The sequence below is a fragment of the Dipodomys merriami genome, unplaced genomic scaffold (genome assembly GCF_024711535.1).
Source record: "Dipodomys merriami isolate MVZ:Mamm:240054 unplaced genomic scaffold, mDipMer1.0.p SCAF_7, whole genome shotgun sequence".
In the NCBI taxonomy this organism is placed as follows: domain Eukaryota; kingdom Metazoa; phylum Chordata; class Mammalia; order Rodentia; family Heteromyidae; genus Dipodomys; species Dipodomys merriami.
In genome coordinates this window covers 22,934,630-22,948,262 of record NW_027206290.1, presented here as the reverse complement: position 1 = coordinate 22,948,262, position 13,633 = coordinate 22,934,630, and the positions used below count along the sequence as shown (strand labels likewise).

General features: G+C 38.3%; 1 protein-coding gene across 3 annotated transcripts in view; it reads left to right on the top strand.

Moving 5' to 3' along the window:
- The window catches only part of Dpyd (dihydropyrimidine dehydrogenase), a 709,900-nt gene that overhangs the window by 43,294 nt on the left and 652,973 nt on the right, over positions 1-13,633 (top strand). For all 3 annotated transcript variants that reach the window (XM_070007768.1, XM_070007767.1, XM_070007769.1), the window contains exon 2: positions 172-282. In XM_070007768.1, coding sequence (XP_069863869.1) covers positions 172-282 — 111 coding nt within the window. The remainder of the gene's footprint in view (positions 1-171; positions 283-13,633) is intronic.

The window sequence follows — 13,633 nt, the reverse complement described above, 5'->3', positions numbered from 1 at the left end:
GATCATTTTCTAATTGGTTTACAGTACACATAATTTTTTTTCTGTCTCATGAATCAAAAGAATTTCCACTCCTTTCTTTATGGAGAAATGGGGAAATACCACATTAAAATATGATTCTTTTTAATGCCTGCCTGTTTACATGTATTTACTCTTTGTTTATGCTCTTCCTAGAACATCCTGGCTTTAAATCCTCGAACACAAACTCATGCAACTCTGCATTCAACTGCAGCCAAGAAACTTGACAAAAAACACTGGAAAAGAAACCCTGATAAGGACTGCTTTGTGAGTATCAATAATCCACGCTTTCTGCTGGAAATTATCTCTTCTTCTTAGTGTAAGATAAGCATTTACTTACATTTACAAATACAATAACTACATGAATGATACAACTATAATTTCTTTTTTCTATTACTGGTATCTTATACTTGAGTAATTCCAAAACTATGTTTAATTTTAATGCTTTAAATATCCCGTGAAACACTTAAAATTTTGAATAGATATAGTTTTGTGCCCAAATTTTATTTCTGTAAAATATTTAAAATTTTTTCTTAAAAAATTGGTTTCTTTAGTACAAGCCAGACACTTATTTATAGCTCATTACCTATAATCCTAGCTCTTTAGGAGGGTACCACAAATGAAGGAAACCATGCATTCTTTGTTTCTCCGGGTCTGGCTTACCTCACTTAATACAATTTTTTCCAACTCTTTCTTTACGAATGGAAGGTCTTTTTTTCAAAAAAGTAACTAATCAATTAATTTTAAAGGTGATGTACAGAAGAGTTACAGTTACAGAATAAGATAATAAGTGCATTTCTTTTCGAATAGTGTTACCCTCTCCCTCTTTTTCTCCCACTTTCCCTCCCCCAGACTCCCTTTCCCCCTAAGTTGTAAAGTTCATTTCCAACCCAGTGTCTAGTGAGTATCATTATTGCATTGGTTCACTCTTCGATCATTTAAGTGGTTCCTCTTCCCTTCCCCAATCAGATAGAATTTATATACAAGACAAAGGAACTGAAATCAAAGACAGTGACCACAGGGAATAAATCAGAGGGGAAAAAATGAAAGAAAAAAGAAGAAATAACTTCAAACAGAACACTAAAAAATAAAACCCAAAACCAAAAGAGACCCTCTTATTTCCATATCTTGGAGTTGATTTCAAGTAGCATAATTTTATATGGTCATATGTGTATAACTATTGAGCTATTGTGATCCTCTGCTAGGACTATCCTAGACATATGCTAATTATTATAAATGAGGGAAACCATGGGACCTATGTTTCTTTGGGGCTGGCTTACTTCACTTACTATGATTTTCTCCAAGTCTTTCCATTTCCTTACACATTAGGTGATGTCATTCTTTTGGATGGAAGCAAAGAATTCCACTGCAGATTTTTTTGTGTGTTGTGTGTTGTTCTTAGTGTATATATATTTTGTTCTTAAGTATATATTTTTATACTGTACAGATGGGTTACAGTTATATGAGCAAGGTAATGAGTCCATTTCCTATCGAGCATTGTTACCCCCTCCTTTATTTTTCCTCTACTGTCTTTCCTCCCCAGCTCCCCACCTCTTCCCTCCCCTCTACCCTCTTGCAAAGTTGTAAATTTTTTTTCAACATACCTATACTACATCTTCTTGATCCAACAGATGGAAGGTCTTTGGGAGAAAAGGTGTAATTTTCAAGCTTACCTCTTAAAAACTATTAAGTGTTATTGTTTTAAGATCTGAGACCTGTAATCCAGAGGACTATGATTTTGCCTCATTAAATATATGTTGGGAAAGTGTGAATGACTAAATGAATGAATTTCTCCTTTTACTTCTTTTTTTTTTTTTTGGGTCCGGTCGTGGGGCCTGAACTCTGGGCCTGGGTGCTGTCCCTCAGCTCTTCAGCTCAAGGCTAGCGCTCTACCACTTGAGTCACAGTGCCACTTCTGGCTTTTTACTTATGTGGTGCTGAGGAATCGAACCCAGGGCCTCGAGCATGCAAGGCAAGTGCTCTACCACTGAGCCACCTTCCCAGCCCCTCTCCTTTTACTTCTTTAAGACATAAAGAGTATGTTCTTGCTGGGCGCCGGTGGCTCATGCCTGTAATTCTAGCTACTCAGGATAGATCTGAGGCTGAGATCTGAGGATCACAGTTCAAAGCCAGCTGGGGCAGGAAAGTATATGAGACTTTTATCTCCAATTAACCACTAGAAAACCAGAAGTGGTGCTGTGGCTGAAGTGGTAGAGCAGTAGCCTTGAGTTGAAGAGCTGAATGACAGTGCCCAGGCCCAGAGTTCAAGCACCAGAACAGACAAAAAAAAAGGATTATGTGTGGTGCATGACACTGACAATCTTTGTGTATCTTTGAGTATTGTCTTTTCTTTTCACCATGACTGAAGGGGATGGTTCAGGTTTGTTTCTTCAGTCTCCTGATGATAATGGCTAGACTGAAACACTGTTAAACTATTTACTAAAACTCATTAGAATTACTTAATGCTGTAGGAAGATCTAGAATTCTGATCAGCTAGCATATGCTTTCCAGAGTATCACTTTACTTCCTCACAGAGGACAAATAACATGATAGATAAATGGGAATAAAGCTAAGTGTGGGTTGTAATAATTAATTGTTAGGTTTCTATAGACAGATGTACATGTTCAGACAAGTTCCTGGCCTCCAAATGAAAAATTCTGATTTACCTATTTTGATTTTGATCCATTTTTGGAGTATTTTTGCCTTAATTTTGCAGTGTTGTGCTTTCTTTCCATTCAGATAAGTCTGATTTACGGGTCTTTGCATAACAATGTCAGGAGGACATTGAGAGGCAGTGTAAGGGTCTTTGAAATGCCAGAGTCCTCCTTGATTCCCTGGGTGCCTTGCTTTCTGCAGTCTTTCATTGCTTTGGTGTTTCAACTTCCACACTTCAAGTTCTATATTTAATGGGCCCCAAAGATGAATAAAATCTATAAAATTGGTCATCTAAATTTGTTTTTAATAAATAAATTTGATTTTAATAAATAATTATAGGCTTCTTAGAATATATGCATGTTTTTGTGCCATAGAACTTCCCTAAGAATGGCAACTTGAGAATTTTTGCCCAGGAATTTCTTCATTTGGCAGTTAGATATCATTCTTGGATTAATTGGAAATTCTGAATTCAGTAGGGGATTTACACTGGCAAATGTGTTTATACTGGTTAATGAAGCACGAAGCAGTTATTTCCAGTATCTTTTAAGCAGGTGTTCCATAACTGCTGTTTATTTTTGCCATTTTGAAAAATGTTGAACTGCCCTAATTACATAAATATTCTACACTCATTTTCCATGAGCAATTTTTGAAGACCAGAAAACATTATGAATCAGAAAATTTATCCTGGGTGAAAATGAAAAGGAATGCAGTTAAGTGCACTGAATTATTAGATCAGTTTTTAAGAATTTTTAGCAAATTGGTTTGAATACGTGATGCATAGTAGATACTAGTGTTTAAGAAAAAAGGAACAAAACATACTGTATATTTAAAATTTGTAACCTGCAGTCTTATTTCTGAGTGCTTTTTTAATTAATTTTTTTTGAACATATACTTTCCTCCTTTTTCTTTTGTTTATGTGGTACTGAAGAATTGAACCCAGGGCCTCATGTATGCTAGGAAGCACTCTACCACTAAGCCATGTTCCCAGCCCCTGAGCACTTTTACTTAACCTTTGGAATCAACTTTGAGGAAGTTTTCTATTTTATTTCCAGTGATATATGAAGGGAGTCCCCAAACCATTCCACCACAAAATGTTGGAACTAGAGATTGAACCCATGCAATCTTGCAGAACACATCTTTAAGTAGAATGATTTGCATAAGGACATTAAAAAAAAAAACACGGAAATTTTTTTTTTTTTACAGACATTAAAAATGACTTGGTAACAAAGAAGATTTGGGCGTTCCATCCTGTGCACAGGATAGAACATTCATGGCTTATCTGCAGTAGGCAGAGCACTGTATTCTTCCTCTGTTGGAATAAACACAAATGTGATCCAGACCTTACTAAGAAGTTCTCACTTCCTTTGAAGTGAGAATGGTACCTTCCCAAGGAAGAACAATATAGGAATTTCAGTTATCAATGTGAGTCAGTCAGAGCTGTTTTTGAATGAGCCATTCTGGCTTTCGGTGTGGAAGATGAGTTTTAAGAGTAAGATAGGAGGTGAGAGTAAGATAGGTTGGTGTAGAACATTAGAAGGCACATAACAAAGACCAGGGGAAGGAAGTGTGTAGGAGAGAGAGTAGCGTGGATATATACAGGAAGGAAAATATGTCTTAGGGGTTCAATTTGTATGCCCATTTTGTTGTTTGAAGTGTAGAACAGGAAGTCACAAATGAGACTGAGATTGTTTGAAACTCTCATCTATGCATCATTTGGTTAGATATTAAATTTATAACTCAGTACAGGACCTAAGATGAATACCAGCATATGTAGGTGGTAATTAAAAGCCCTGGGTAGAAATTCCTTGGAAGTATGTGTGGGGAATGCTAAGTATGTGGAGAGCTTTGGCATTAAGATAGGAATGAAGGGCTAGGCTAGGGAGACATAGGCCTCAGTTACAAAATGTAAGAGGCACTGGGCACCGTTGGCTGACGCCTGTAATCCTAACTATGCAGGAGGCTGAGATCTGAAGATTATGGTTCAACGCCAGCCCAAGCAGGAACGTCTATGAGACTTCCAATAAACCACCAGAAAAGTGGAAGTGGTGCTGTGGCTCTCAAGTGGTAGAGAGCTCACCTTGAGCTGAAGAGCTGAGGGACAGCACCAGCACCCACGACTGACCAAAAACAACAACAAAAACAAAAACAGAATGAGAGGTTGATATAGGGTTGTTTCCACACACCCCCCCACATCTTGTGTTGCAAATGTAATTAATTTTTTTTTTGCTTTTTATGCTTTTGGAAATTATCCTGAAGATAGTTCCTTGTCTTCTGGGTCCAAGTTTTTCCTTCTCAAGTTTACTTGACTAACACAGACATTTACTTTGCTTAGCTAGCCAGCTACTTGGTTCTGTTAAAGTCAATATAGAATGCAGGTCCCAGGATTGGTATTTCAAATTAACAATCTGGAGGTTAAGCTCCAAAACCAAATGAACTTTTGATTGGATTCACCAGTGAAGTGACAATCTAAAACAGCTTTTCTCAGGCTAGAGCTTGTTTCTTCTGGGTCGTTAAAACAATAGCTTCCTTCCAAAAACAGATTCAAAACTCAAGTTTCTGAGGTAAAAAAACACACAAAAAACAAAAAATCCCCACAAAACTCCACTGGCAGGCACTGGTGACTCATGCCTGTAATCTTATTTACTTAGGAGGCTGAGTTCTGAAGATCATGGTTCAAAGCCAGCTCAGACTCTTATCTCCAATTAATCACCAAAAAGCTGGAAGTCTTGAGTTGTGGCTCCAGTGGTAAAGCACTAACCTTGAGCAAAAATAATGTTCAGGTACAATGCTTAGGACCCGAGTTCAAGTTCCAGGGGCTTCACTAAAACAAAAACGCAAACCACTACCCAATCCTTTCTTCAGCATGTGAAAAATGCAGTGTTGGTATAATATACATAGCTGCCTAAAAATTAGGGGATACTGATAACAGAACCTCTTTTATTTTCCTCTAACTTGAACTTAATTCCTAGTTGTGGTCATCTCTGGGATAATTTAGAGTTTTAGTCAGATGTTAGGGCCTCCTTTTGAAATGCTGCACCTCTGTGGTTTTCTCTCCATGTGTGCATTGATGTTGTCAGAGATTTCTTTTCAAAGCAGATATCTGAAATAAAATGGTAAATGACCAAAAAGAAGAAAGTGTTAACTCTTGATATCCTGAGGCTGTAATAGAAAGGCTTTGCTTTAATTATTTATTTCAGACTGATCACAACTTTCTCCTCATCCCGTGTGACACACAAATTAAACTCATTTGTAATTGTCAGCCATCAACCTTGTGACTTTTATTTTGCTATGTGTGCCTTGTATGCATCTATTTCTCCTTTTTCTTTTGATAGTCCTGGAGTTTTGACCTAGTGGCCTCCTCTTGGCTACTCAGACACACACACCACTGAGCCATACCTCTAACCCTGATTTTTGCTCCTTTATTTTGTGATAGGGTCTTGCTTCCTATTCAGGTGCACACTTGGGTTTGATCCCCATATTTTAATCTAAGAACAGCCAGGGGCCATGGTGTCTAGATCTTATTCAAGAAGGGCTCTCAGGAACTTTGTTTTCTTTTTCTAACTGGGATGACTTTGAACACAAATCTTAAAAAATCTCAGCTTCCCAACTGGGGATGACAGGCATAATCTTAGCTAAATATGCAACTAGCACCCTGCTATATGCATCTATTTTCATAGCAAGTTACCCAAAAATAAGCAATACAAGGATTGATGATTTCTGGTTTGAAAGTTGCTGACCTCTAATTTGAAATTTTATGATCCTTTATTTGAGATTGCTTCTATTTAAGTCAACACTATTGTTTATCAGAATACAGTTAGCTGAACAGGACTTCCATTGAACTGGAGAAAACTTTTCCCTAAGTAATATATATTTCAATTGGAACAAACATTGGTTTATTTGTTTTTGGTAGTAACGGGTTGAATTCAGGGCTTTGCATTTCCTAGGCACATGTTCTACCATTTGAGCCATGTTTTCATTCTGTATTGTTCTCCTTAGTATTTACTTATTTCTGTGTGCCAGTCCTGAGGCTTGAACTCAGGGCCTGGGTTCTTATTTTTTTCTTTTTTCTTCCTTTTTTTTCCCCTGAAGGCTGATGCTGTATCACTTGAGCATTAACTCCCTCCACAGGATTAGTCCAAGAGGCATGGGCTAGGGGGCAGGGGGCTTATGCAATTCCAATGTATGAATGAGTATCAGGTCCACCTGACCTCTAGAGAACGGTTTATACTGGATCTTTGTTTTGTGGAGTTAAAGGTCTGGTATTTTGAGTTCAGTCAGCTGGTTGTATATACACCTCAGGTTTAAATAAAGTGGATGGAGCATTGTAGAACATCTCATTACATCCTACAACTTTGTGAGCTCTTTTGTTCATAACAGAGTCTGGTCCCTTGTGAGCTGGAAATTTTACTTCTCATATTTTTCCTCCAGAGACCTTGTGATTTCTTCCTCCCGTAGTTGCTGCTTTTGTTTTCCTGTTACCTAATATTTTTGCCTTCTCCAGGATTGAACACCCTGAGGAACTCTCTTTGGCATATCCACATTGTTTGTGGATGACTGTTCACTATCTGTACTATAAACCTACTTCCTTGACGGAGATGCAGAAGAGCAGTCTGCAGAAAGGACCATGAAGGCCTATTGGTAATAGAAAACTGAGCATGTCCTCTGCTGCCCAGAAATCTACACATACACATACACATCCATATATATCGATATGCATATACATTTATATACATATACATACACCGATATATACATTTATATACATATACATACACACACACACATATATATATATATACATTTATATACATATACATACACACATTTATACACACACACACACACACATACACACATCCAGGCAGAAAGAGAAAGATGGAGAGAGGGAGCAAAGAGAATTGTCAGACATTTCAGCATTGATTTCTGTACATAAACTTGGAAAAAAAAATTTCCTGTGAGATTCATTTGCTATGTTTTTTTTTTTTCCTTCTCCAAAATACATCACTGTGATACCTTAGTTTTGGCAAGTTGTCATCTAAGCTAGGTCTCTGTTGCACCGTGAAGGAATTCTATGTAACCCTCCTGGTGAGCTGGAGCTTTAGGGCTACTGAGCTCTAACCCAAAATGCTTTCTGTTGAAGGGCTTAAATAGCAGAATGCTTACTCTCAATGTCTGACGGAGAAATTTCTCTTGGGAGAAGTTTTTCATATAGACTCTCATATTCCAAGAACATTGAGCTGAGATTCCCAAAGATCTGGAACCAAACTGATTTGATTTGTTTACATAGGAGTTCTTTGTGTAATCATAAATATTAAACTGGAATTGTGTGATCTATTGTAGGTCAATAAGTACTATATAATAAAGCAGATGTGTGGTAAGACGATGTCGATAAAAACAGCATATGTATATTTTAGAAGAAATTAATGAGGCCTATTACTGTATTTGCAAATAAGAAGTATCTTTGCATAGGGGAAAATAGAGTCTTCTGAACAAAAGAAATCAGCCAGATTGTCTTTAGAGCCTAATGGTATACTTTACCTTTGCAAAACATTTATTTCGTGCTCATAGCAAATAAATAGGCTAGTTTTGCTGTGTTCCCGAATGGGCATACAATGGCAGCTGTCTTTCTAATCGGTCTGCTATTCAAGCACTAATAGGTGGAACCCACATCGAAAGCTAGAAGCCTGAATAGGTAGACAATGGCAGCCACGTTTTTAATCACAGTCCTATTCAAGCACTAACGAGAGTGATGATGATGGGACCTGCACTGGGGAGCACTTTGACTTCTGATTCTTTGAACTGCTGTCTGTGCAGAATGTGCCACATACACAGCTCGCTTGGCCAGACAGACTTCCTTCAATAAAGTGCCGAGATTTCCAATGTAGGAAATATTACATTAGTGGGGCTGAGGTATATGCTTCAGCATCCTAACAAAATACAGACCATTACTGTGGCGGGCTCTACTCTGAGTATTGTGCAGGGACCATGGGGAGCAAAGATCTTCCTGCAGTCCTGGGCTTCCAGTTATTTGAACAGGAGCTGAAGTGCACATCTCTTCTGTCTTGGCTCTCCTGCTTGCCTTTGATGAATATTGAGATATTTGGATTTTCATATCACCTAATCAAGATCAGGACACTTTTCACAACATTCTGTTTTCATTTTCTTTAAGCCAGGGCATGTTTTAAGGTTGTCTATGAGTTGCTTTAGTAAAGAATTGTGTTATATATACCCTGTTGGCGGGGTCATGCTTCCATTAAATAGTCCTTAGCCAAGTGGAACGAAGTCTTGCTCTTTTCTTTTCTCGGCATTTCAAATATCCACTTTGATTTCTGTTAACCTGTTTCCTGTGATTGAGCCTAAAAATATTTATGAGTGTTCAACATGTGTAGATTAGCTCATGGTTAAGAATTTCAACATCCATATTGGAAGATGTGGCTCTGAAATCAGCAAGTCTGTGTACTATATTTATATGTGTAATGTGTATAAAGGAAGCAAAGACACATCTCCCATCACTGCAGACACAGCTATAGGAGGTTTCTAAGGAGGTCAGGGTTATTTTAGTGAGGTTTGCTGGCACACATTCCTTTGGTGCTGAGTTCGCATCTGCAGTGATACAGGGTTTTCTCCTGGTTTTGGAGAGGAGAGAGGGGACAGCCTGATAATAGGAAATCTATGTCTGTTTTTAAGCTGATGGGGGAAGGGAAACGTGCTCTTTCTGCATTCGCCACTTCTTGTTTTCAGCTGGAGTCCTCACTCTATTGGCATACTTGATGGTTGCCTTGTGTGCAGCCTCTCAGGCTTGGATTCGCTGTCTCAATGTTCTCCTAGTTGGAGGGTTCTGTTGTGTAAGAGACAAGTATTTGCAATGATTTCTGGGATGAATATGAGAGTACTGTGGAGTACATCTTTGAGGGGATCAGCCCCACAAATCCATAAGTTTATATATTAGGTTTTTGAGCCTTTGCTTGTACCATTTGACCCTTATTATATCTACTTGTATTTTTCTTATGGGATAACCATATTTTTTCTTCAGAAATCTGGGTCAAGAGGTCTGCTTATATTCTGAGCTGTTTGAGCAGGAGACCAAGAAAGAGGGAGAGGGGGATAGGGAGAAAGAGATGGCAGAGAGAAGGAGGGAGAAGAGAAGGGGAAGGGGGAGACAGAAGAGAAGGAGAGCAGGAGGAAAGGGAGAATGGGAAGAGAGGGACTATAGAGGGGGAAAGAGAAAGAGTGCACAATAGAACTTGGCTCTGTAGAGTGGGCTTTTCCATCCGTCACAGACAGGGAACAGAAGAAAATCCAGTCTGAAGAGAGAGATCAAACTAGATACAGAGAACCTGGCTAGAGTTCTTAGGACTCTTCTTGCAGCTTTGTGATCTGTGAGACTCTTCAGTATCCTAACAGATTTTGTACAAAGTCTCAAGGAATTCAGTGGTAAACGTTCAGTTCTTATGACTTAGAAAAAGAGGCTTTATTGTTAGGTAATATGTTAAAATTACAGTTCTGTTGTGTGATATAATAAAGCTTAAATGTAATCAGCTCCTGTTCAGAGCTAGACTAGCCTGGGCAGGAATCTTGCCTATGCATTTACTAAGATGACCTCAGGTATGATTTTTTTTTTTTTTTTACCTCTACCACCTAGCTTCTGTGCCCTTCATAACACAACAGACACAGTAATAATTATGGAAATCTAGCTAAGCTGAACATCAATGGCTCATGCCTATAATTCTAGCTACTCAGAAGGCTGAGATCTGAGGATTGAGAGTTCAAGGCAGCCTAGGCTGGAAAGTCTGTAAGACTCTTATCTGCAATTAATCACCAAAAAAGCTGGACGTAAAGCTGTGACTTAAGTGGTAGAGTATGAGCAAACAAAGCTAAGAGACAGCACCCTGTTCATGAGTTCAAGCCCCAGTACTGGAACACATACAAAAAAATATTTTGAGGAGTAAATGAACCAATGTGTTTTAAGAGAGTAGAATCCAAGTTTAGTGCATGGTAAGTTCTTACTTTACAGCACTTTTGATAACTTTATTTTTATATAATTATGATCCCTGAGTTCCACTTCAAATGATCAATCATTTCTCTTGGATTTCCTTGAAGGAGTGTTATATCTATTAGTAATAAGTTAAAGATATTTAAAATTGGGCACAGTGATCCATTTATTTTTCCTAAATGAGACATTTTCAAATATTATGTAGTTTTTAATTTAGTATTCAGCAAATAAATCTCGGTTGATACATGAATTTCATGATTAAATGGACCCTTTATCATAAACTCTCAGCCTTGCTTCCTTTATGAGATGAAACTTATACAGATTGCATATTTTTAGTTAGTGTTTGTGCATTATGTGAATGTAGGTTGTTTACTGTGGATTTCTTCCATTTCTCCTTGGCATTACTAATACAGGTAGTTATGATAAGAGTATTGCACTATCTCATTTTCTTTGTTTGGGACTTTTATTATGCTTTCTCTTCAACTGACTGTTAGGTTTTTGAAATTTAAATCACTGTTCTCTCAATCTTTATCTTTCTCTCTCCTTTCCCCTCTCCTTTCTTTATATCTTCCTTCTCTCTTCTCAAATCTGAGTTCGTATTTCTCCTGTCTTCATGACTACTTTCTAGTTTTAAAGCCAGTATCTGTAAACCACAATTCAATTAATAATTTACCTACAGTATGTCTCCCTTAGCACTGCCTAAGACAGTCTGAAGGGTTACTCTTCTCTCATTAATTATACTTAAAAACTTTCCAGTGGTCCCTAGCTGCAGTCACTTCTTCATTTAATGAAAAAGGAATTGAAAAGGTGGATAAAAGGAAGAGGGTCAGTATGTCTATCAAAGAACAATGGTTTGAATGTGGACTACACCTATTATGTTTCAGAAGCAAACTCGGAATAAATATTTTAGGTTGGATGAGGGATTCATGCCCATGAGCAGTAAAAGAAAAGATTTGTAAAGCAAAAAGGCTGGGTGTGGTGAGGCACAGCTGTAAGCCAGCACTAAGGAGGCTGTGGGCAGGAGGATTATGAGTATGAGGCCAACTTGGGCTACACAGTGAGATACTGTCTTAACCTGCCCCAACACACCATAAATAAATGCATAATAAATAAATAAGATTGATGAGGAAAATACCAAAGGAAGAAGATCATTCAGATTGGGAAACAATGATTTGGATATACTTTAATAATTTAGGATTGTTCTCTGAAGGTCATCACTGTTGTCATGACTTTGACATGCTATCCCCAAAGTCACATTTTAGGATTCATAATTAATCTTTATTTACTGGAAAGCCATTGGTGAGTTAGGGCCATCTAGGCATGACAGTCCCCTAAATGACACAGTTTGTGACACACAGTGCTCAATCAGTGGTGGTTGTTACTCTGTCCTTGATGGATGGGTTTCATTTGCCCTTGTTTTGCTATTATTGTTCTTATTGCTAGTGGATTCTCGTTATAGTATTGGTACTGTCATTCCTTCTGTGGTCTGGCTGTGCAGAGCTGGAACGGCAGTATGAAGATGAGAGGGCAGCTTCATGTCAATTGAGAAACAGGCTGGAAGATAGACACAGCCAGCCTCAGGCTCTTGGGTATGTATTGGAAAGGTCATCTGTTTCCTTTCAGTATCAGGGATTGAACCCAGGGCTTTATGTGTGCTAAGCATCTGCTCTACCACATCCCCAGTCCTGGGAAAGTTATCTGCTAGTCTCCACTAGGCTTTCACTGATGTGCTTAACTTGACCAAGCTGTCATATGCTTTCCTATTTTGCATGTTCACACTCCTGTTCTTTTCTCAGTAACAGTGTTCCTTTTGGTATACTCATCTTACAACGTCTTAGTGAATAGCTCATAGTTCCTTCCTCTAGCACTGAATTTTGAAAGGCCTTCATTTTCTTTTTTCCCTCCCTCTCTCCCTCCCTCCCTCTTTCTTTCTTTTGTATTTTTTTTTTTATTGTAAAGATACTGTACAGAGAGGTCACAGTTACATGAGTAAGGTAATGAGTACATTTCCTATTGAGCATTGTTACCTCCTCTGTTTTCCCCTACCATCCCTTCCCTCCCCACCTTCCTAACCCCTCCCCCCCACCCCAAGTTGTAAAGTTTGTTTTTAACATAGTGTCTTGTACATCTCATTGTTACAGTGGGTCAACCTGTGTCCTTATTTAAGTATTTTGTTATTTCCCTTTCTTTCTTTCTTTCTTTCTTTCTTTCTTTCTTTCTTTCTTTCTTTCTTTCTTTCTTTCTTTCTTCCTTCCTTCCTTCCTTCCTTCCTTCCTTCCTTCCTTCCTTTCTTTCTTTCTTTCTTTCTTTCTTTCTCTCCCTCTCTCTCTCCCTCTCTCCCTCTCTCTCTTTCTCTGTCTTTCTCTTTCTCTCTCTTTCTTTCTCTTTCTCTCTCCTCCCTTCCTCCCTCTCTTTCTTTCTTTCTCTCTCTCTCTCTCCTGTTCTCTTTCTCTTTCTCTCTCTTTCTCTCCTCCCTCCCTCCCTCCCTCCCTCCTTTCCTTCCTTCCTTCCTTCCTTCCTTCCTTCCTTCCTTCCTTCCTTCCTTCCTTCCTTCCTTCCTTCCTTCCTTCTTTCCTTTTCTTTCTTTTCTTTTCTGCCAGTCTTGGGGCTTGAACTCATGGCCTAGGCACTGTCCCTGAGCTTCTTTTACTCAATGCTAGTGCTCTACCACTTGAACCACAGCTCCACTTCCAGCTTTTTCTTTTATGTGGTACTGAGGAATGCTAAGCAAGCACTCTACCACTAAGGCACATTCCCAACCCAGGCCTTCATTTTCTAATGAATTTAGTTACCTGGTTTCAATTTCCAGAGTAGGAAACAATTGAAATGAAAATGGTGGTATTTTTGACTTTATCATCTAAGTAAATGGACCCAGAACTGATGATAGAAAAGCTAGAAAATGAAATCCAATGATATACAATTAGACCGTTAAGTGTAAATTTATAGTAGATGAGTCCTAAAACATTAAAC